This window comes from Melozone crissalis, unplaced genomic scaffold (assembly GCF_028551555.1).
Source record: "Melozone crissalis strain CALT ecotype California unplaced genomic scaffold, PUWL_Pcris_2 ptg000045l_1, whole genome shotgun sequence".
Lineage (NCBI taxonomy): Eukaryota > Metazoa > Chordata > Aves > Passeriformes > Passerellidae > Melozone > Melozone crissalis.
This window is the reverse complement of record NW_026535823.1, coordinates 8,694,992-8,717,783: the sequence shown is the minus strand read 5'-3', so window position 1 is coordinate 8,717,783 and position 22,792 is coordinate 8,694,992. Positions and strand designations below refer to the sequence as shown.

The 22,792-nt window shown below is 43.1% G+C and overlaps 1 protein-coding gene across 1 annotated transcript in view; it reads left to right on the top strand.

Annotated features, from left to right (window-relative positions):
• PLA2G4A (phospholipase A2 group IVA) overlaps nt 1-17,211 on the top strand; it is a 67,295-nt gene extending 50,084 nt beyond the window's left edge. Inside the window, exons 11-19 of the mRNA XM_054286198.1 lie at nt 897-1,011; nt 3,419-3,556; nt 3,900-3,992; nt 5,362-5,433; nt 7,108-7,359; nt 12,233-12,417; nt 15,312-15,507; nt 15,714-15,871; nt 16,672-17,211. Coding sequence (XP_054142173.1) covers nt 897-1,011; nt 3,419-3,556; nt 3,900-3,992; nt 5,362-5,433; nt 7,108-7,359; nt 12,233-12,417; nt 15,312-15,507; nt 15,714-15,871; nt 16,672-16,806 — 1,344 coding nt within the window. The 3' untranslated portion in view covers nt 16,807-17,211. The remainder of the gene's footprint in view (nt 1-896; nt 1,012-3,418; nt 3,557-3,899; nt 3,993-5,361; nt 5,434-7,107; nt 7,360-12,232; nt 12,418-15,311; nt 15,508-15,713; nt 15,872-16,671) is intronic.
• Nucleotides 17,212-22,792: the final 5,581 nt, after the last annotated feature.

Below are 22,792 nucleotides of genomic sequence, written 5' to 3'. Positions count from 1 at the left end.
TATGATATATATTCTATTAAAACTATAATAAAAGAATAGAAGAAAGGATTTAATCAGAAGGCTAGCTAAGAATAGAAAAAGAATGATAAAGGCTTGTGACTGACCGAGACAGTCTGAGACAGCTGGACTGTGATTCACCATTAATTAGAAAAACCACATGAGACCAATCACAGATCCACCTGTTGCATTCCACAGCAGCAGGTAATCATTTTTTACATTTTGTTCCTGAGGCCTCTCAGCTTCTCAGGAGAAAAAATCCAAAGGGAAGGATTTTTCATAAATATTGTCATCCTGTGACAATAAGAAACAGCATTTGCTTTAAAAAGTACTAATTTCAACGTGAAAGATCCCCTTGGTTTTGTTTGAAAATAAGACAACAGGAGAGCTTCACACTGTTGTATTCTATAATTAAAAATTCCTAATTGGCTGAATCAAGCACAAAGACTTCCAGTTCAAATGAGTCAGGTGAGCAGAAGCTGGATTTGGTCTTGTGGCGAGATTGAAATGTGTCAGTAGATTTGCAGATGTGTTTTATACACTTCTATCCCTATACTGATAATGAGTTTTAAACAATTTAAAACACTGAAAAAGAGGCAACACAGCATTTAGTGGCAGATGTATAGAATTCTGATGCTGAAGGGGTGTTAATGATTGTGTGAGGTTGGTTAGAAGTCCGTGTGTACCAAGGGATGAAAAAAATGCACAGATGTTTAATTTAAATCAGAACCTGACGCATCAGTGAGAAACTTTTCTTATCAAATTTCATTGACAGGAGGAGACTCCCAGATCTTTATATAAAATAAAAAAATGTGATATTTACCTTTATATATATATGTATATATATGAGCAGGCCTTTCCAGGATGTGTTTGGGACCAATGTCTTTCTTTCCCTGCAGAGGATGGACACCACTCTGAGCAATATGAAAGAGAAGGTCAGCAATGCCCAGTGTGCTCTGCCACTCTTCACCTGTCTGCATGTCAAACCAGATGTCTCAGAGCTGATGTTTGCAGGTGTGTTCCCAGTCTGTGTTGAGTCACTTGTGGCAAGGAGGGAGGTGTGTGGCTGGTTAAAAAACCCTTTTTCTTTTTAATGTATCTGAGACTAATTGCATCTGACTTCTGGGAATCTGACAGGGTGATAGGAAGTTACTCAGGGATAGGTGATGACATACTCAGGTAGGAGTGCCAAGCCAAAGAGAAATCTGGTGACTTCAGCAGGGGAAAAGATGTTTAAATTAGGATATCAAACAGGAAAAGGAAAATATATCTTCAGTCACCTTCTCTTTCAGAGAAGGGTGACATCAGCAGTTAGACTTGATGATCTTAGAGGTCTTAACCAACTCTAATGATTCTGTGATTAAAATTGGACAAACAAATTAGGTATAATGCCTCTTTTTCACTTCTTGCCCAGTGTGAAGTGCTGTTGGTAACACAAAAAAACCCTTTTACTTGTATTTATTCCATAGGTTTTAATCCCCTCTGGTAACTTCAGTTGAGAGTGGGTCCAGTTGTGGGAGATGTACACTAAGATAAGGATGTGTACATCTATAGTTATATACAGGAAAGGGAAGTGCCAGGTGGTTTGCCTCATTGTATTTCCTAAAATATCATTGTCATTTGCCTAAAATACAATGTCATTGTATTTCCTAAAATAGTTATTCGGAGAAGTGGCTGTCAAAGTTTGGATTGGAAATGAAAATGAGGAATTGTAAATTAGGCTGAATATTTCATGGGAAAAGGTGTCTTTAACTTTGCTACTTAGGAAACTGATACCTCTTTGTTTGAAAGTAGGAGTATTTTGGGTTTTAGATGAACTTCTGTTTTTCAATATATTGTAACTGGATTACTGTTTTAAAACCAAAATGATCTTTTCTTAATAATGTCTTTCTATAAGCAAGATCAGGAGCTTTACTTTGCTCTATAGAAAGATATTCCCTGTGCCAGGGAATATCTTGGGTTTGCCTTTTGAGGCTGACATCTCTCATTGCAGAGGGTGCTGGATCTTGATTGCTTCTTATTTTAAGATCTCTTCCTCCTTTTAGTTTTTCCTGATGTGAGAGCTCTTGTAAATTTTGAACAGAAATATTTACACTTCCTAATTTACATTGATTCTAAGGCAAAAATTTTGTTTCCCTGAGCAGGCTTTGTGATTTGAGAAATCTCCTTCAGTGCAAATGCAAGCTGGAGATGGACTAACACAAATTAATTCTAATTCTCAGTTCAACTTTGCTGTCACCCTGGTTCTGCACACATATCTGCCAATTCATGTTTATACAGCTAAAAGGAAATATGAAATTCCTGGACTGGGACTTCAGTGGAATTACCTTCTGTTCCAGTGAATGTGAAGATTTGTGGGTGACTTATTTGGAAAATAGGATGTTGTATTTGACTTAGCTCAGATAAGCATTGCCCTTACCTGAAATGAAACTCCCAGCAGTCATGATTAAATCTTTCCTTTTTGGGACAAGTGTTCACCTTCTGTTCCCCACGTCAGCAGGAATATCCTGAGGGTGGATGACATGTGGGGATATTTCCAAGCTGTCTCTTTCACCTTTCTGTTTCAGAATTACTTCTGGTTTATTTCCAGTCAAATCAACCCCTGCTAAAAATAGGGAAGGTGAAATAGATGAATGGGTGAAATGATAAAAAGGGAAGATATGTTTTGTTTGTTATTTGCTCCCTTTTTGAACTGAATTCTCTGATGGAAGCAACTCCACTGGTATAAAAAAAAAAAAAAGTGTTTCCAAGTCAGCTAAGATCCATTTTCAAAGGCCTCCATTAATAGAATCCACATCACTTTTGATATTTTCTGCTAAGATGAGAAAATGCATTTGAACGTCTTATTCCATATTTTTCTTGAGCTCTCTGTTCAATAAAATGGACTTTTAAGGAGATCTTTGGCAATGTTTGAATTGATAAGTTTATCAGCTGCCTCTCAGCCTTGCTTTTGATATTGGCTTTTGCACAAAACTTTAGGTTTGGGTAGAATCCAAATGCCTCTGCTAGAATATTTCACAACCCTTGGGATATTCAGTAATTGGTTTTGTGCCACCTCTGTCACTGCTCTCCATTTTTGGTGGAATTGCAGTGAAGGAAAAGCAGCTTGGAGCTGAGACCCACATGTGGCAGGGAACCATGCTGAAGCAGGGGATGAAAACCAGATGTCACTGTGTAATCCTCATTTTTGATCTCTCCTTTAATACCTCTAGTTTTCCAACCTCATTCTTTTCACCAAAGTTTATTGTGATAAGAGAAATGAGGATTGTTTCCCTGCTGAAACATCACTGATCTTCATTTTATATTCCTAATGGTTATTTGGCTTCCCATGTCACTAAAATTTCTTTGCTTGCTTCATTTCTCCATCATTTTCCTCCATCCCGAGATTTCTGACTGAGCAGTTTTGTTTCTGACTTTGCAGACTGGGTGGAGTTCAGTCCATATGAAATTGGAATGGCCAAGTATGGCACTTTCATGTCTCCTGATCTGTTTGGAAGCAAGTTTTTTATGGGGACAGTGGTGAAGAAATATGCTGAAAATCCCTTGCATTTCCTGATGGGTGAGTATGTGACAGAAAGAGACTTAAAATGAAAAGCAATTTCAGTAGTTCATGGACTTTTAAATGAAGTCACACAAAGTGTGGAGACAGGAAGTGGAGCTCTCAGTTTGTTGGAAGACATAATTTGAAAGATTTCACAGATATGGATTGGCATTGTTGATTTATTTCTAATTTCTGTGGGGTTTTGTTGTGATTTGAACATCTGAGCTTATGATTTGGCCCGCTCCAGACTCGGAGGTGTGTTCAGAGAGCAACCAACTGCTTCAATAGTGCTTATTAAAATATGTGGAGTTTATTTTCCTTCTGCCCATCACCATTCAGTGTTTATTTTTTTCTCTTTCAGGTGTCTGGGGCAGTGCATTTTCAATATTATTTAACAGAGTCCTTGGTGTCTCCAATTCTCAGAATAAAGGGCCCACCATGGAAGAAGAATTAGGTACTATTAGTAAATAATTCCAATGTGCAGAGCAATTACTAGCAAGATTCTCCCTCTGTAGAAGGATGGCACTGCTTGTAGTCATTTAAGAATGTGGAATTAATTACCTTTAATTGCTGGCACTGCTGGATGCTGCTGAGGTGGGGAAAGAGCATTGGGAATGTTCTTTCCTTTCTTTCATTTTTGTTTCTGGTCACTCAGAGCTGCTGAAAGTCACATGAATCTATCAAGCTCTTTTCTGGTAGTTAATAGAATCTTCTCTTCATGTTGTTATGTGATTTTTGAGAGCAGAAGCTGACAAGTATTTAATAGTTACTCGTATAGTCTTTTGACACTGGGCTATTGAAGGGTTTAGCAAAATGCACCTGAATTTTCTCACCTCTGGGTTGTTAAATTTCTCCATTCTAACCACAGCCTGTTGGTTATCTGGTCCTTTGCTTGCAAATTGAGTGGTTCTGGTTTCACTCCTGGTAGAGAAATGACAAGGTGACTGTAAAGAAAGAGTTGTGGCTTGGTTTGGATGGACTTCATTGAGTTTTATCTGAGAATGTAGTTAACGATAAAAGGCTTTTCATACTTTTGCTTCCTGTTGAAAAAACAGCATTACAGGGGAAGATCTGACCAATAAATAAATTGTCCTAGACAGCCAGAGCTTTCTGAAGAGCAAGAAGAGCAAATGTAGATTGAGATAGTTTTTAAATAATAACCTCTGTCTGCCTCCTAATGGATGGAATTCAGCTACTTGCTAATCTCTTCTTTGTGGATGAGAATGAGACCAGGTAAATCCAGGTTCCGATTTCTGGTACAGCTCCTGAGTGTTAACACCTCCTCGTGGAGGATCCCTGTCAATAACTGTGATCATGGAAAAGTTTGGTTTTGAAAGATAGTGAGACACAGAATGTTATTTGTCATCTGTGATTCATTTCACATATCATTTAAAAAATACTCTTTGAAGTGGGATCAGGTGTGAAAATATTTATGTGACTTGAACCACAGTCTGGAGCAGAGCTGGAGATGTCCCAGTGCCACCTTGGCACCACAGTAACATTTTCCTAGTTCAGTAGGAGCTACTGAGAGGACAGAAGCAAAACATCTACATTTTAATGAAGGTGAATAAAGTGTGTCAGGTATGCAGAGGGGAGTGGGAGGTACTGCTTTAGGGTTGCATCTTCTTTTCCAGGCTAAAAATTGCAGGCTGAATCCAATACCTGCTGCTCACATTCTAATGTCCACAGCAGACCCAGTCTTCTTCAGATGTATTTTCTGTTACAAAGACTGAGAATTTTATGACTCAGATTGTTTTGAAATTCTTAACTGTTCTGCCAGTTAAACCCCAGCAGTTTAAAGGAATTTATATTTCTTTCAACAGAAAATATTAGGCTAAAGCACCTTGTGAGCAATGACAGCTCAGACAGTGAAGATGAGTCACAGCATCCAAAAGGTAAGGAAATGCTCAGATTTCATTTCATTGTTTCCTTTTTCCATCAGCTTTTGTGTGGCTCAGCAAAATAGAGAACAGGAGACCCCAGGAGGTACTGGGCTTCTCTTCATGTCTCCTGATTCTCTCAGCTGTCTGTAATTCCACATACATCCCAAAAAATGTGGTTTGCTGGGCCAGAGTTCCTCAGAAGTCTGTTTCCAGCAAACTGCTGAGCTCAGAGGCACCTTGGAATTGCTGCCAGCCCTCTAAACCAACACTGTTCATTGTTTTCAAGGGTTTAGTGATCAAATATTTACCTGGGAATGGTTTAATGTGTGTTTCCATCATTCACAAGTGTCTTCTAGCACCTTTACAAATGACATCTGATACAGGAAATTCCTCATGCATGGCACAGTGTTTGTAACAGTGCCCAAATCCAGGTGCCCAGAAGAGGCACAGCCACAAAAGGAATGTTGGGCAGTGGGAAGAAAAGATTCTGTTGACAATTGCCTCTAAGAACCTAAAGCACCTGGAGATTTCTGGTGCCTTAGTCAGCTTTCTGTATTTGATTATATTTTTGGGGTGATTTTCACCTGCAAAAATGGAGTTTTATTTCTAGCAAGTGGAGCAAAGTTGAGAATGCAGCTGTTTGTGATTTCAGGATCTACAGAAGAAAAGACAATCCTGTATGGGGAGACAGGGAATTGTGTCATTAGCTCAGCTCAGTGATTGCTTCTTCAGCTCCTGCTATGTGTAAAACCGTAGGTGGTACCAGGTTTTGTGTTTATTTGTGGGTTTCCTGTTTAAACACTACAGCCAGCACCAAACACATTTCTCTCCTAGTTTGTAGCCATAGTGAACAACCAACAAATCTGGGATTGTAAAACACTTGGAAATCCTTCTCACTTCCATAGGATGTTATTGGACAGATGTTGGACTTCTCTGATGCTTGTTTTCTCTCTACTTATGTAAAACTCAGCTCCTTTAAACCCTGGCTTAAAGAGGCTTTAAAAGTTTAAAAGCTCAATTTAATGTATCAAGCTTGAGCCTGAATTATTTTCTTATCCAAAACACCCTCAAAAACTCAAGTATTGGCAGGTAAATGAATGGAGAGTGGTGCCAGTCCAGCTCATTTTTACTGTGAGAGCTCCAACTGTAGACATCTAAGTCTGGCTCTTTCATTGTATTCTTTAGTTAATTAAAGTCAGATATTAATTGTAGTCTACAGTTTACTATAATGATAATTTCAGGTATTTTAGAATTCCCATGCTACAGTATTATCCGTTATGCTGATTAACTCTGCTTTCCTGAGCAAAGCTGGATTTCTAACCGGCAGGAGAGATGGAGAAGGCTATCAATGCACATCCAGAAGAATTTATGTCTACATCAAGTATGGATCTTATCAGCTCAGGTCTGTCCCTGAGCTTACAGAGAAAGCCGTGCTCTGGTCATCTAACGTTCCCAGTTATTTTCCTGATGGACACATCCACACTATTGAGGTGTAGATGAAAGGTTTCACTGGGCTGTGAAGTTGAAAGGATGAATTCTCTGCACTTCTCTGAAATCATTGTTTCAAAGCTCCATCATCCAGCCCCCGGCTCATTGAAAGAACTTTTGTATTTTCGTAGCTCCTTTGTTTTATAGCCACTGCAATGGTGGGGTTACACTGCTGGGTGTTTCCATTTTTGTGTGCAGGCACGGAGGGAGCTGAGGCCAAGCAGGAGAGCCAGGGGAGGCTGCAGGAGAGCAGCCAGGAGAGCTGGGTGCAGCGCATGCTGATGGCCCTGGTGGGGGACAGCGCCCTGTTCAACACACGCGAGGGTCGTGCCGGCAAGGTGCACAACTTCATGCTGGGGCTCAACCTCAACAGCTGCTACCCCCTGTCCCCTCTGGCAGAGCTGCTCACCCAGGAGTCCCTGGAGGAGGAGGAGCCGGCAGCAGTGGCAGGTCAGTTCCCAGAACACTAACTATGGTTATTCATGAAGGCAGAGGCGGCGCGTTCCCAGCGCGGTAATGTCACACCGGGAGGGCCACAACAGCTCCGTGGGCATTGTCCAGCAGTGGAGCTTGTGAGGGGACTGGGAGGCTCAAAGGGCACCATATGGTGACTTCTGTCTGCTCCCTGCCCTGTCCCTCGGCACAGCGTGTGGGACAGCCACTGGAGGGACAGTGGCTCTTGGTTTGGCAGAAGGGAGCCAAACTGCTTTTGTGCATGGTGCCCTTTGTTACATCTGCTTTCTCACTGTCTTGGCCTTCTCCAAAGGGTATCCAGGTTGTTCCTTGGCTCTTATTGATGCTAAGCCTGCTGGTGGAAATTAAACCTTTCCTTGTTCTCCGGCAGGGCTTCCCTGTTGCAAAACCTTTGTAGCTCATCTGCTTTGTGTTTTGAAAAACCCCTGGAGGTAACACACTTCTTCACTTGTAGGATCACAGAATCAGTGAATTTTGGAAGGGACCCACCAGGATCATGGAGTTTGACCCCTGTCCCTGCCCAGACACCCCAACAATCCCACCCTGTGCATCCCTGGCAGCATTGCCCAAACCCTCCTGGGGCTCTGGCAGCCTTGGGGCTGTGCCCATTCCCTGGGGAGCCTGGGCAGTGCCCAGAACCCTCTGGGGAAGAGCCTTCCCCTGATCTCCAGCCTCACCCTCCTGTTCTGGTACAGGTGATAGATTCTTACTTTGCTGCCACTGTGTTCTTCCCAGTGTGACCCCCCCCGACAAACCCTCCCATTCCAAGGTCCCTGATGTGCAGGTGCATCCATGTTTCATGTTGGCTTAAACAAGAATGCTGATAGACAATAAGAATTTCAGAAAAATAGGAATTTGCAAAAGAAGTTCATAGTTTTCCCTCACTCTGTGAGGGATGTGGTGTGTGGAACAGTAGCTGTGAAGAATTATTGTGCTTGGTTAGGATTTTGGAGCCTTTGCTTTAGTGTTCACTGCAATCTGCTCAGTGAAAGGCAAATTTCTCAGTGTTCTTCTGGCACTGGCAGTGTCCAAGCCCAGGCTGGAGAGGGCTTGGAGCAACCTCGGATAGTGGAAGGTGTCCCTGCCCATGGTAGGGGGTTTCCCTGAGTGATCTTCAAGGTCCTTTCCAACCCATGATTCTGTGATCCATCAAGCAAATAACCACTACACCTCTCTGAAGGGGGTGTCCCTCCAGGCTGTTCCTCCCAGCACAGCCCAACCAACTATCCCTAGTGACAGCACCATTCTCCTCAGCCCTCATTTCCTATGCAGAGGAAGGAGATTGTCCTAACTGCTAGTTAAGCAACAGTAAATACCTGATGTCATTTAAAAGCTTAAGTAGCAGCCGTGCTCTAATGTGTATTTGTTAATGTAACAAATCCCTTGCAGGGCTTGAGGAGTAATTTCCATCTGGACTCCACTTTCTAAATATTTCTGTCATCTCAGTAGTGTTTACAACTGGTTAGTCTTAATATTTATAGTGCTTGGAAAAGAGGCAGGAAAGTGGGTAGGAAATTTATGGTTGGAAAAAATGACAATTGATGAGAATTTTGCATAATTAAGACACGTGGATAGTCTTCAGAATCAACTGTCAGCTTCCTGAGATTTGATTTAGATGGAAATAAAATGCTGGTTTGACAGAACTCTGCACCTCTGACACAATTACTTTGGAGTGCCTGAAACTTCTGTGGGTTAAAATGGGAAAAGTTTGACATGACTGCAGTTTTTTGCTGTTAGCCAAAGCCCACATTCATAAACCTGCAGTTACAACTCAGATCTGACAGCTGTGAGTGGTTGCAATATTGTAGTCAAAAATAGTTAAAAACCCCTTGAAATGTCAGTAGTTAATATAAAATGTAATCGTTCAGTAGTGTGATGAGTGTATCTACATTTTAAGGCTGTGAATTTTCCTAATATATGGAAGAGCTGAGAAACCCAGACGCTCAGATAGAAAGGAGACTGTGGTGTAAAATTTAAATCCTTAGATTACTGTGGCACTGGATGCATTTAAGTTGTGCACATTTATTCCTAGCACTGGCAGTTTACCTGTCAGCTTGAGTGCAGAGGGAAGTCTGTATTGCTTTAAGACTTACTCTCCTTTATTGCCATACACTCCGAAGGAGAAATAAGTGAATCAAAAAGGATATCAATAATAGTTTCCATCTCCAGCTGTCCCAAACTCTACAGAGAATGAACTGTGGCTGACCTTGGGCAGTCTTACAGTCATTACTGAATTTAGGGTCTGCAATGCCTGCAGCAGAGATCCCAGCTGCTTGGTCTGGAAGTAAAACCCTTGGCTTTGCTTTTCCACAGATTCTACTTGTGGAAATCATGCTAAACATTTTCTTATTTCATCAGGAGTGATTTCATTGTGACCTCTGAGTTGTTCTGTTTCTTTTCTTGATGTTACAACACACTAGAACAATTTGAGAAAATGCCAAGTGCATAACAATGGGGAAAAATAACCCCTAATCCCTGCTTCCTTATTTCAGTATTTATGGAAACAGTTCTAGTGGATGGACGTCAGTAGCAAGTGCCCTTCTGATCTGCCCTCCTCCCACTGGAGCTGCCATCTGTGGCAAATTTGGTCTCTAGGATGTGCCCTCTTTATTACTAACAAATATCTGTCTGTGAATCCCATTGCTGGGAAGCTGACAGGACTGAGCTGGCTAAACATGGAGCTGGGCTGCTAAACACAGACCCACAGAGTTGTTAAAGCTGGAAAAAGCCTTTAAGATCATCAAGTCCAACCATTAACCCAGCACTGCCACTAAACTCTGTCCCCAAGTGCCACATCCTCCCATTTTCTCCCACTTTGCTGTTTGAGGGACTGGAAGGTGCTGGTAATAGGAATGCATCTTTCCTAAAAGGCTGAAAATTCATGTCCCAGACTCTGGGATTCTATGAAGACTGTGATTACCAAAACCCATTTATATGGCTGTTATAAATTTATTGACAGCATGAAGATATTTTCTCCTTTCAAATATAGTAAGATTATTTTGATAAATTTGATTTATCAAAAAGGGTCATGAGGGCTGTAAGCAATAGGATCCATCTTACTCTTTAGTGTTGGGAGAAAGTTTGTGTGGCAGTAATAACACTCCCATCACAAACACTGTTATAGCTAATGCTGCTCTTGATTAAAGGATCTTTCAAATACAATTTTTATAACATAAGAAAAGATGAAACATGAACAAAAATATTTTTGCAATTTCTTAGAAGTTCTAGTGAGAACAATTGTTAAATTGTGTTTGACTTGTTTAAACAAGAAGAGGAAAAACAAATTGGTCTACGTGTGATAAAGGGAACTGTAGTCAGTGTGGGTTTTTTCCTGTTTTTTAAGTTGTGATGAATTTGATAAATACTGATACATTTTCATTCATTTATGCTCATTCATGATTATGAAATATACCTAAAGTAAGTCCTAAAATAAGTTTATAAATACACTTAGCCCTTTAGCAATAGGCAATGATTTAAAAGTGTTCTCTCCTTTAGAAATCAAGGCAAATAGTGGGAAATGGTGCCTTATTATTTAGGAAAGGATCCTCTTCTAAACAACAGCAGAACTAAAAAAATAAATAATCTGTTTTAAGATTTTGTTTGGTCCTCACAACATACTGCTTCTGAAATGACAGGAACAAGAGTTAGAATTATTTTTGATAGATTTTCTTTGCTTCAAAAATACCCTTTTATTTCCCAGATTACTATCATTGTCAATAAGTAGGTACCAGGACATTCAATTATAGCAGAAATAATTATATTTTTACATTTTTTTATCCAGCATTCCTTACATTACACTGCCCTCTACAGATATGAGAAATAGATTTTTTGTTAAAAAGCAAACCATGCACTGGAAATATTTGTAAGGTCCGGAACAAGAAAAGACTGTCAGGGGAAAAGTTTTTAAGTACAGCAGGGATAGTTTAGTAGTGTCCAGAGACCTGGACAACTGTGAAGACACCCAGGGAAAATGGATTGGGTTTTCCTGAGCTGTACCTGAGGCAATGTTGGGGTTAGAGGGAAACATCATCAGGTTGGGCTTAGAGAAAAGAGTGGTGGATACCACGCTGGGACAGCACCAGCAGCAAATGGCTGACAGGGAATTCTGTCCAGTGCCTGAATTATGGATATGGGTCACTGTTTCTCTTTTTTCCTGCTGGAGTGGTGAGAGTGAGGTCATCAGGTCTGGTGCAGGTTGGAAAACAAGACCTGATAGTCCCAATTTAATGAGCAGAAGCAGGCACAGACAAGTGTCACAGGAGGGCAGAGCCACATTGAGGATTTTTGGGTAAATTTGGGAGAGCTGCGCAGGATGTGGGGTTGGGAGGGAACCTGGGAGAACAGGTTTGGGCCAGGCAGCTGTTCAGGGCTCTGCACCCTCCAAAGAAAGAAGTTCTTCCTTGTGTTGAGGTGGAGCTTGTTGTGTTTCAGTTTATGGCCATTGCTCCTCATCCTGTCACTGGCACCACTGAACAGAGTCTGGGACCATCCTCTGACACCCCCATATGTCTCTTGACATCCCATACACCTTTTCCTTTGTGTATGGATTGTTTGGGATGATGGAGTGAAGGTGGGAGGGCTGGGATCAAACCTGGGTGTTTGTCCCCTTCGGTTCACCTCCTCTGGGTCTACCTAATGAACTTTCTGAGGGCCCTTCCAGTTCTGGCTTTTCACCTCATTCTCCAGTTTTCAAGAGTTTTAGTTACACTTGAATTCATGGTGTGTTTACCTGGGATACACTGTGCAGTTCAAACTCCATGCTGTCCCCAGAATCTGGGGAGAGCTCATCAGAACCTCAGTTCTTAACTCAGATGTCCCTTCTTGTTTGGATTTTCCATGTTCCATGCAGATCCTGACGAGTTTGAGAGGATCTATGAGCCCCTGGATGTGAAGAGCAAGAAGATCCACATTGTGGACAGTGGGCTGACCTTCAACCTGCCCTACCCGCTCATCCTGAGGCCCCAGAGAGGTGTGGATCTCATCATCTCCTTCGATTTCTCAGCCAGGCCAAGTGATTCCAGCCCTCCTTTCAAAGTAAGTGACACAGGCCCTTCCTTTCATGCATTCAGGGGTTTAGGGTGACTCAGCTCTATTCCACATGGTCCCAGAAAGGCCTTGGTGCTGTTGTATCTGCAACTTTGGAATATTTCTTTCCACGTCAAGGCAGAATATTGCCCTGTACCTCAGTTCCTGTTTACATGCCTTCCATGAGGCAACTGGCACAAAGAGGGATCATGAACTTGCTTTGAAGCAGGAGCTTGGTTGTTTTTATGCAAGTTTTGCTTTGGCACTGATTGCAGAGTTTTATTTTCTGTCAGAATTAAACAATTAAGTCATTTTCCCTGCCGTCCTCTCCCTCCACCCAGTTGCTCTCCTCTGTGTGCTGTGATGTAAATGGATGGTTTCGTGTCAGCATCTTGCAGAAATGCCTCATCTCAGGATTGCTAAATAAATAACCTTTTGGAATCAGGGCTAACTGTTCATTTACATCTCACCAGGATAATCCTGGTTTAAAATCCATCTTAAATTCATCCATGTTAAATTCATCCAGACCAGAGCAAAACGGCAACAAGAAAACAGGGAGTAAGTGCCATGGCTGTTTTCTGCAGCAGGTGTGGAAAGCACAGCTGTCAGTCTGTACCACCTGCACATCCACACAGCTCCAGCTGGTCCCAAAGCCTTTACATGGATCATTTTTGGTAGCTGCTACAGAAAAAGCAGCGCTTCAGAGACTGCTGTGAGGTTCTTAGTTTGTGCTGTGGTTTAGTGGGTATGGTGGGATTTGGTTGATCTGTGTGATCTTGGAGGTCTTTTCCAACTCTAATGATTCTACCATCCTCGGAAAAGAGGCATAGTTTGTTTCAAACCCAAATGGATTTTTAAAATAATTTTTAAGGGAACTCACTTTTAAGGGAACTCAAACATTCCTGTTTGAAAAACAGTTGGCATTCCTTGTTGCTTTACAGACAAATTTTAGTTACGACAAACGGAGAATTCTTTTCCTTCAGCTGCTGTGGAGTGACAAAACTCCCAAAACAACATTAGAAGGCAACAGCAGTAGGAAAATGAGCTTGAGATCAGTGCTGCCAACTGCAAAGTAAAATTACAGGAGAATAAAAAGGAGAAATTCCTGTAATCTCTAGGTCTCTTGGGGCTACTGGGGAGAATAGAGCACTGAGAAGACTTCCTAGTGTTTAAGTTCCTTTGTTTTTCCTTAAATGACTGAATCCCAGAGTCTGTTTTTCCTTTAATACTCTGTTTGCGTAAGAATGTATCTCCTTTTTGTCAAGAGTGTTTGCCCCAGCAGCTAAATTTTGCTGACACAGCACTGCCATTGCCTCTGAAAGATCTTTTCCCTCCCTTTTTTAACATTCCACAGGTGGAGTCTGTGCAAAAAGCTGTATATGGTCACCCCTGCTACCCTTAGCATTCTGTCATTGTCAGCTGCAATTTTCTGGGTTGTTTTGGGGAACATGGAGAGATTAATGAGCACTCAAGTGGTATCCTGAAGGTTTTTCTCTAAACCATAATTTTTAAAATGGAAAAAATCCCTTAACATGATAAAAAATGGTGGGAAAACTAGATGGTGCCTCAGGTTTTCCAGAACCTCTCTTGAAGGGAATTATTTCTGGAGCACAAGTGGGTGTGTGCTGAGGCAGACACAGGTGTATTCCTGAGGCACAGGACAAGAACAGGAACCAGTTCTGTCCCATTGGTGCATTGCAAAGAGCAAATGCCACTTCAGAAGTGGGCCTGTATCTATGGTAGCACTCTAATATTTTACTCAATGACTCGAGCCTTGGTTTACCATTTTACACCCACTATCTCTTAATCTCTTGCGTATCAAAACAGCCGTCCAAAAAAGGGTCCTATTTCATTGAAAATCAAGATTAAAGATGTTTAACCTTCCCTCTCCTCCCTCTCACACACCCTCATTACATGCTTTTGAGTCATTATTTACAAATTATCTTGTTTACTGGGTTGTCATGAGGAAACAGAAGCCTGTTCTCCAGAGCTCTTCACACGGTGTGCTTTGAGAGGCCCCTGAGTGTGGGAGTTAATTCTGAGTGCAACAATGTGTGGCAATGTGTACAACAAGGGTTTAGGAGCTCTCAGTGGTTGCCACAGCACTGGTGCTGCTTTGCAAAGTAAAATTATGGATGGCTTTTCCCTCACTGTCAGCTCCGTAAATTCACCCCCAGGTTTCTGGGGCAGACCACGTTCCTTCCTGTGACTCATGTGGCAGGTGGCAGAGCCTGGGCAGGGTGAGTGAGGTGCTCACTTGGTCCTGCTAAGATCCACTTGATTAATCCTGAAAACCACAGAGTGGTTTGGGCTGGAAGGGACATTAACCTCATCCCACCCCACACCTTCCAATAGCCCAGATTTGCTCCAAGACCCATCCAGCCTGGCCTTGAATGCTTGCAGGAATCCAGGGGCAGCCACAGCTGCTCTGGGCACCCTGTGCCAGGGCCTCACCACCCTCACAGGGAACAATTCCTTCCCAATATCCCAGCTAAACCTACTCTCTGCTAGTGGGAAGCCATTCCCTGTGTCCTGTCACTCCATCCCTTAGAAATTGTTTCTCTCCATGGCTCCTGTCAGCTCCTTCAGGCACTGGAAGGCCACAGTGAGGTGTCCCTAAAGCTTCTCCTCTCCAGGCTGAACAATCTCAGCTCTCCCAGTCTTTTCTCCCAGCAGAGCTGCTCCATCCCTTTGACCATCCTGGTGCCTCCTCTGGACTCCCTCCATGTCCTTCCTGTGTTGGAGATCTAATTTATGGATTACATTAACCGTCCTACATGATCCCTGTCTCTGCAAACCTCCTGACTTTGCAGTGGAAGCTCTTCTGCCACCTGAGTCTTTCTCCTCTTTCCAGGAAAAGAAAGAATCAATGCTGCATAATTTAAACATTTTCCTCTTTCCAGGAGATCCTGCTGGCTGAAAAATGGGCCAAAATGAACAAGCTTCCTTTCCCCAAGATAGACCCCAATGTGTTTGACAGGGAGGGCATGAAGGAGTGCTATGTTTTCAAACCCAAGGACACCTCCTCAGAGAAGGACTGTCCAACCATCATCCACTTCGTGCTGGCCAACATCGACTTCAGGAAGTACAAAGCTCCAGGTGAGCTCACAATTCCTGATGCTGAATCCATCTGTTCCTCTGGAATCACTTGGTGGTTATGTACTGGGAATGTTTTACCTCTGAAACAACTCAGAGCAGCTTTGTCTGCAGTCCTTAGGGAATTAATTCAGAGGAGCCATTAAAAATAAGGTAATAAATCCTCAGCCCTAACATTTGGATGGAATTTTTGCATTTGTCCTGTGCAGGTGTTCCCAGAGAAACACAGGAAGAGAAGGATTTTGCAGATTTTGATATTTTTGATGATTCAGACACACCTTTCTCTACCTTCAACTTCCAGTATCCCAACGAGGCTTTCAAGAGGCTCCACGACCTCATGGAGTTCAACACCCTCAATAACATGGATGTGAGTATAGGGGGTTAAAGGGGCTGGATTGTTACAGGGGGAAGTGGGTGATATGAGGAAAGCCCTAAATCTGCCCTACTGAAGGTACAGGGCATTGCCTCAGTGTTTGCCTGATCTTCTCATTCAGTTCATGCCTTGGTTTTGCCATTTTACCATCCCAGTCCATTCAGGATAACTGAGCAAAGGGCACTGTTAAAGATGTAAACATGGTGTGCAGGACTTTACACTCAGGGTTTTTTTGTCTAATTGGACAAAAAGGACACAGGAAGTTTCCTCTGAAGGAAATTTCTTTATCAGCTAACTCAGTAATAATTATTTGTAATTGATAGTTGTTGAGACATGACATCATGATCGCAACATCTGTGGACTGACAAGTGTAATGATCATCCCGGATAAAGATACAGGGGTTTTAATCAATACAGTGAAGAAAACTTGTTACATCAGCACAAAGGATTTAAAAGTGAAGATTTAATCTTTCTCAACATAATAATTACTCTCTACATCCTTGAAATATGGATTTTCTCAATGTTTGGATTTACCTTTCTGAGTTTCACTGTGGCTTTTTTAAATACTGTGTGTTTTTGTGAGACTTTGGTGTTAGTGGCCTCCCTTATATTTTTACTAACCACATTAAAATTAGTATTTTATATACTCAAGAAATACTATTTGTGCTAAAACTCATCGATCCCTCTGCTCAGTGATGGAGGGGAGCTAAAAGTGGGTGCAGCAGCTATTAATGGGAGAAGGGCTGTTCCTGTCCATTTCAAAGTGTTCAAATTGAGCTTTGCTGCTGGCTGCAGGTGATCAAGGAGGCGATGGTGGAGAGCATTGAGTACAGGAAGCAGAACCCCTCTCGCTGCTCCGTGTCCCTCAGCAGCGTGGAGGCCAGGAGGTTCTTCAACAAGAGCAACCTCAACAACAACAACCACACGTAGAGGCTGTGCACGGCCCTGCCCTGCCCAGAAACTGCTCCTGCCTTTGGAACTGCAGGCAGAAGGACTTGAGTGGAGCATCCCTGCTCCTCACGGGGCTGTGCGACACTCCTGAGAACGTCTTCTTGTGAATGCATTTTGTACTGCTGTTTTGGGAGCTGAAAACATTTCAGTGGGCTGAGATCCTTGTTTTTAAAACTGTGGATCATTGGGTTCAGTGTCTTTGTGTTTTCTTATAGAATTGGAAACACTGTTTTTTTTTGGGGAGGTAACTGATTTTTAATTGGTGTAAACTGGGCGTAGCTTGAAGGGTAAGATGGAATTAAAAAAAAAAAAAATTGAAATCCACTTTACTGCTATATGAGAATGTCTGTACCACTCAGCAAAAAACGAAACCTCTGATACTTTCTTTTTCTTATTTGATCCTCGAAATTATATTGCTTTAACTCCTGAGCTACTGGCAGCCATATGTTAAATTATTGTCAGTTTGTGTATTTCTGACCTGAATGTTTCTTCATAAATTGACAGTGATTTTGCATTTGAGCATGATTAAAACAACACATTTCTGCAAAGGGACAGTGGCAATGTTTACTGGGGATTGGTAGAACGTGCCCAGGTAACAATGTGAAGCCTTAAGAGCTATTTTAAAAATATATTCTTAGTACTTTGATTAATGAAAGACTGCGTAGACAGAGATTATTTTAGTACCATCTCAACCAGTATTGCTGTAACTGTAAATGCACAGAAAATGCAGCTGCACCTCTGAAAACTTTAATTGCTAAAGTCAGAAAATCCCTGGGAAGGGGAATAATTACAATGCATTTCTTTAACAGCCACTGTACCAAAGAATTGTGGAATGGTTGATTCCACTCTCTGCCATGGGCAGGGACATCTCCCACTAGTCTAGGTTGGTCCAAGTCTACATGCAAAGTTCTGTGGTTAAATAACATTTCCTGTATTGATCAATAGGTTTTATTTCTGTTTGAGTTAGTGCATGTTTAAAATCAACAGAGAAAATAAAAGTAACTTATCTTATTGCTGCATAATTTAAACATTTTCCATAAATTCTGGAATACAGAAAGGAACTGGTACCATTATATTATTGTAATATTTTCTTTAAAATGTCATCTTTCCTTTTGGTAATGTAATATTTGTGGTTTTTATTTTATAATATGTACCTACTCTGTTTCATGGAAGAGTTTTATCATGCTTTATACAGTTTATATTATCACAGTGTTACCAGATGATAAAAAATAAAACTATATTTGTCACCTGCTGTTTCCAGACAGTTTTATTTTGATAATTTGTGGGCTATTTTCAGTTTTTTAGTGAAGATATGTGGAGCAGCTCGATGGTGAGGGGCAGCTCAGAAGACTGACAGTGCACAGGATAAGTCTTTGCTACCTTTAATCTTGGATTCCTTATAAAGCAGGGAAGTTCCTTAAACATTATTAAAAATAATGTGGAAGGAGAATAATAAAGCAGGAAAACCCCTCTTCTGATACATAATGTGACACCAACCACACAGAGTTTCCCCATACTTAGAAATGTAATCCTTTGTTTCTCATTTTCCCTCCCTTTAATCCAGGTTCTTCTGCTTTGTATGTACAGTATTTTTTCCCAACCCAGCTGTGATCCCTAGGAGGCATAAGAAGGTGGATTTAGAAAATGAATTATTTTAGGCTTCAAACATCACTGTAGGGAGAGCACATGGGAGATCCTTCAAGCCTGAAGGACATGGAAGTGCCACCCTGCACTGGTGAAGGGGGTGAAGCCTTGGGGGTGAGCTCAGTTCCTGGAAAACAGCTCTGGTATGGTCTGGAAACCAGCTCTGGTGGGCTCTGGAGAATGGCTGTTATGGACTCTGGAGTCCATCTCTGGAAAACAGTTCTGGAGACCAGCTCTGGTGTTTTCTGGAGACCAGCTCTGGTGGGCTCCTGGAGAATGGCTCTGGTGTGCTCTGGAAAACACCTCTGATGGGCCCTGGAAAACATCTCTGGTGGGCTCTGGAGACCTGCTCTGGTGGGCTCTGGGACACCCAGCACTGAGGGTGGCCTTGAGCTTCTCTTCCTTGGGCCCTTGGGGCAGGCTGCAGTGCCAGGATGGCCACTGGAAATCTCTGCCTAGCTTTTCCTTTACCAGCAGAAGAGAATGCTCAGAATAAATCCCACTGATCTGGGGAGGTCTGGAGCAGTGGCCTTGGCCTGTTTGTGTTGGTGAGAAGAAAACCCATTTTGGCAGGGAATGGGGCTGCAGCCAATGCCCTTCCCCATTCCCCTGGGCATGTTTTGTCAGTGGGATCACACCTGAGCACTGAGTGATCTCCTACAGAGCACACAGGGCTGGTTTTCCAGGAGATCTGCCTGTGCTCAGGAGTGGATGTGGCATCAAACAGCAGATTGTGCAACCCCTTGTGTTGACATAACAGGTTTAGCTCTGGTGCTCACTGGAAGCAAAGCCGAGCAGACGTTTCCTGGAGCTGTAAATTCACCCCTCGCTGGCTGCTGGCTCCCGGGGTGGACAGGTTTGTGTGGGGATGTGACTCAGCCAGAAGGTTACACAGGGCCCTTCTCACGAGGAGGGGTGGGAGGCAGGGGCAGGAGGATTCCCAGGAGTTCCCCATGGCAACACAAACACAGCCCTGCTGAGCACGCGAGGAGCAGGCCCTGGGGCACGGCCAGGACACGGCAACTCCTTAACCTTTAGAGAAACCAAACCTCACAGGAACAGCAATTCTTCTGTGGCTGTGTAACCCATGAGCGCCCCACAAAGCTGAATTCAGACAACAAAGGCCAAGGCAAAAGACTCCTGGTTTTGTCAGGAGATGTTTGGGAACAGAGCTCCCTGAGCAGGCAGCCATGAGCTTGGAGAGATCCATATGGTAGGGTGGATGTCAGGTGTGCCAGGAACACAGCCAGGTCTGAGAAACGGGGACAAATGGGGCACTGAAAGGGGAACCCCAGCTGTGGTGGGGTCACTGGTGCTGGGCTGGGTCTGTTGTCTGCAGATGGAACTGTCCTGCACCACCTGGGGCTTCCCTGTCATTCCATCTCACCTGGAGCCAGCAGGAGCCAGAATGGGATGGCCCATTCATGAGGCCATCCCAAGACCTGTCAGAAAAACCTCGGGGAATTTAGCATCGAACCACCTTTATACTTAAGTATTTTGTCTTTAATCAGTACAATGCTCTTCCAGTGTGTCCTCCTCAAAGGCTGTGGCCAAGCTGGCCACAGAAACCTGGGAACCTTGAGGTGGTTTTGGCCTTTGTGTCTCTCTCAAATTCTTACCCAGGTATATGGTTTTAGCAAATCAAAACTGAGCAAGGGAAAAATAGGCAGCTCTGGGCTTATTTGGGAGTGAAACTGTAACTTCTGTCTTGAAGAATACACTAGACTGGTAAAGCTACACCTCCCATCTCTGGCAGTGTCCAAGGCCAGGTTGGACAGGGCTTGGAGCAGCCTGGAATAGTGGAAGGCATCCCTGCTCATGGCAGGGGATGGCACTGGATGGGCTCTAAGGCTTCTCCCAACCCAAACCATTCCATGATTTTATGATTCTAAAGTTATATAATTTGTTTGGTTCCGTTCTGTATTTTAACTGCATTTCTGCTCCTCACGCAACTTTTTGGATGGACTAGGGATGCTGGGCCAGCACTGACAGCAGGGGACACGGGACTTGTGCCAGGCAGGCTGCAAATTCTGGGATGAGGAGAACGTAGGAGACACCCTCCACATTCCGCTGGTGCTTAACACCTCCCAGACGTTTTCTCACAGCTCATTTAGGGCGTGTGCCGGAAAACACAAACCGGAATTAACGCCACGGCTTCAAAAGAGACTGAGGGAAATGTTTCACTAGCGTGTTTGGGAAGCAGAGACTCTGATGCTTTGCAGCTGTGGATTCAAAGCAAATCCTTCTGGTCCGGTTTCACCAAACCCCGGGGATTTGCCTGAGGGCATTTTTGTGTGACGGGTCAACCCCTGCTCCTGGCACTGATTAATCCCAGGATGCTGCCAGCACAGAGAGCTGGGGTCGGGAAGGTCTCTGTTCCTCCTTTGGAACTGCTCTGTCCCTTTATAACCCTGCGAGGAAGCTGTTTTGAACTGATGCCTTTCTGACCTTGCAGAAGCCCAGAAGTTAGCAGTGCTGTTTAACTCTCATTTGCCGTCCCTCCCTCAGCTTCAAGCCTCTTTTAACACCTTGTTTAAAACCATGTTTTAAACCCATTTTTAGGTAAAGAAATTTATTCCAAGGTGACACAGAGCAGGTTTCAATACCCCACCAGACCATAAGCCTTTTGCTGGTGTTGCCTCTGTGTCTTTTCTGTCTCTTTTTTCAAGAGCTGCCAGAAAACAAATTAGAGAATAATTTGACATCTGAAATCCACTGTGTCTTTATTGCTCACTTCCTTTTTTATTTTGGAATCTTGGGATCATGGAACCATTAAGGTTGGGAAATACCTAACAGATCACCAAGTCCAACCACCAGTCCAGCACCACCACCAGGTTCAGCATTAAACCTGGTCCCCAAGTGTCACATCCACATGGTTTTTGAACACCCCCAGGGATGGGGACTCCACCATGCTCCATGACATGGCTGTGAGCTGGGACAGCTGGAAGATCCAGCAGCAAGCAATGTTGCAGTGTAAATTGTTTGAAACACAGGAAACACAATCTTCTAGATTAAGAATACAGATATTTATACAGTTAAATATATGTATTTGAAATTTATGTTCAACTTATGAACTGTCATTGCTCTAGACCAAACTCACCCCACTTTTCCTCTCACCCATGGGGTCAGTGCATGTTTCCAGCCAAAGGAAGTATTTAAAGTCCCAAAGATCATTGTCCTGCTGCTTGGTCCCTATGTGAGGAAAAGGCAGCAGGATTTGGGTTGGTCTTTGTGTTTGTAAATGATTGAGTACTAGTGGCAAGGAGGGTGAGTTGTGCAAGCAGCAAAACGTGATGAGAGTGACCTAAATTTAATAAAATGGCTAAAAACGGTGAGGATGTGAAAAGTAGGTGAACACTGAGGGACACTGAGTTGCCTTTGTAAGCTTTACACACTCCCAGAGTCAGAAAGCCTCTCTCTGTCCTGAAGACTGCAGCCTCGGGTGTTTTATACAGCACACACTTTAATGTAGATGTTTTTCTTCGAGGCGGTGATAACTGCTCACAATATCAGCCAAATTCCTATCAATCTGAGAGAAAATTGTAAAGCACAGAGTTTAGTCTAACACTGAGTTTTAGACTATCCTTCTGCTGTGAGCTCTCCCTCTGCCCAACCAAGGCAGTACTGATCTCTTGTAGCCTGGGACATGAGTGGTCTTTAATCAATGTCTTATGGTTTTCCCTTTTATTTCATGTTTTGTTTTAGAACTTTTGTTTGGTGCACTGATTTAAAAAGATTTAGTAGGAGAGATCTGGGCTGGGCCAATGGCATGGCTGATACACAGAGTAGAAAACAGGTCAGCAAATGTTATAGAATCACAGATGGGTTTGGGTTGGAAGGGACCTTAAATTTCATCCAGTTCCACAGGCAGGGACACCTTCCACTATCCCAGGTTGCTCCAAGCCCCATCCAACCAGGCCTTGGACACTGCCAGGGATCCAGGGGCAGCCACAGCTTCTCTGGGCACCCTGTGCCAGGGCCTGCCCACCCTCACAGGGAACAATTCCTTCCCAATATCTAATCCAGTGTTGGTGGAGCTGATTGAAATGAAATAAACCCACCAGATCCGTCTGATTCCTTAAACAGATGTTAACAGGAAGGAGCAAGGTCCAAACCCAGCAGCCCCCCTTCTGGGTGTGTGGCTGGAAGGGTGAGGCCAAAACTCCTCATGTGGAGCTCAGTTTGGTGAAGTTTGAACGTTTCACTCCAATGTAAAATTCCAACATTTGTGCTCTGCAGTGTGACCAAAGCCAACTCTCCTGCTCTGTTGTGTAATGCAATAAATGTCAGCTTGACAAATTCAACTTCATTGAAAGAGTTT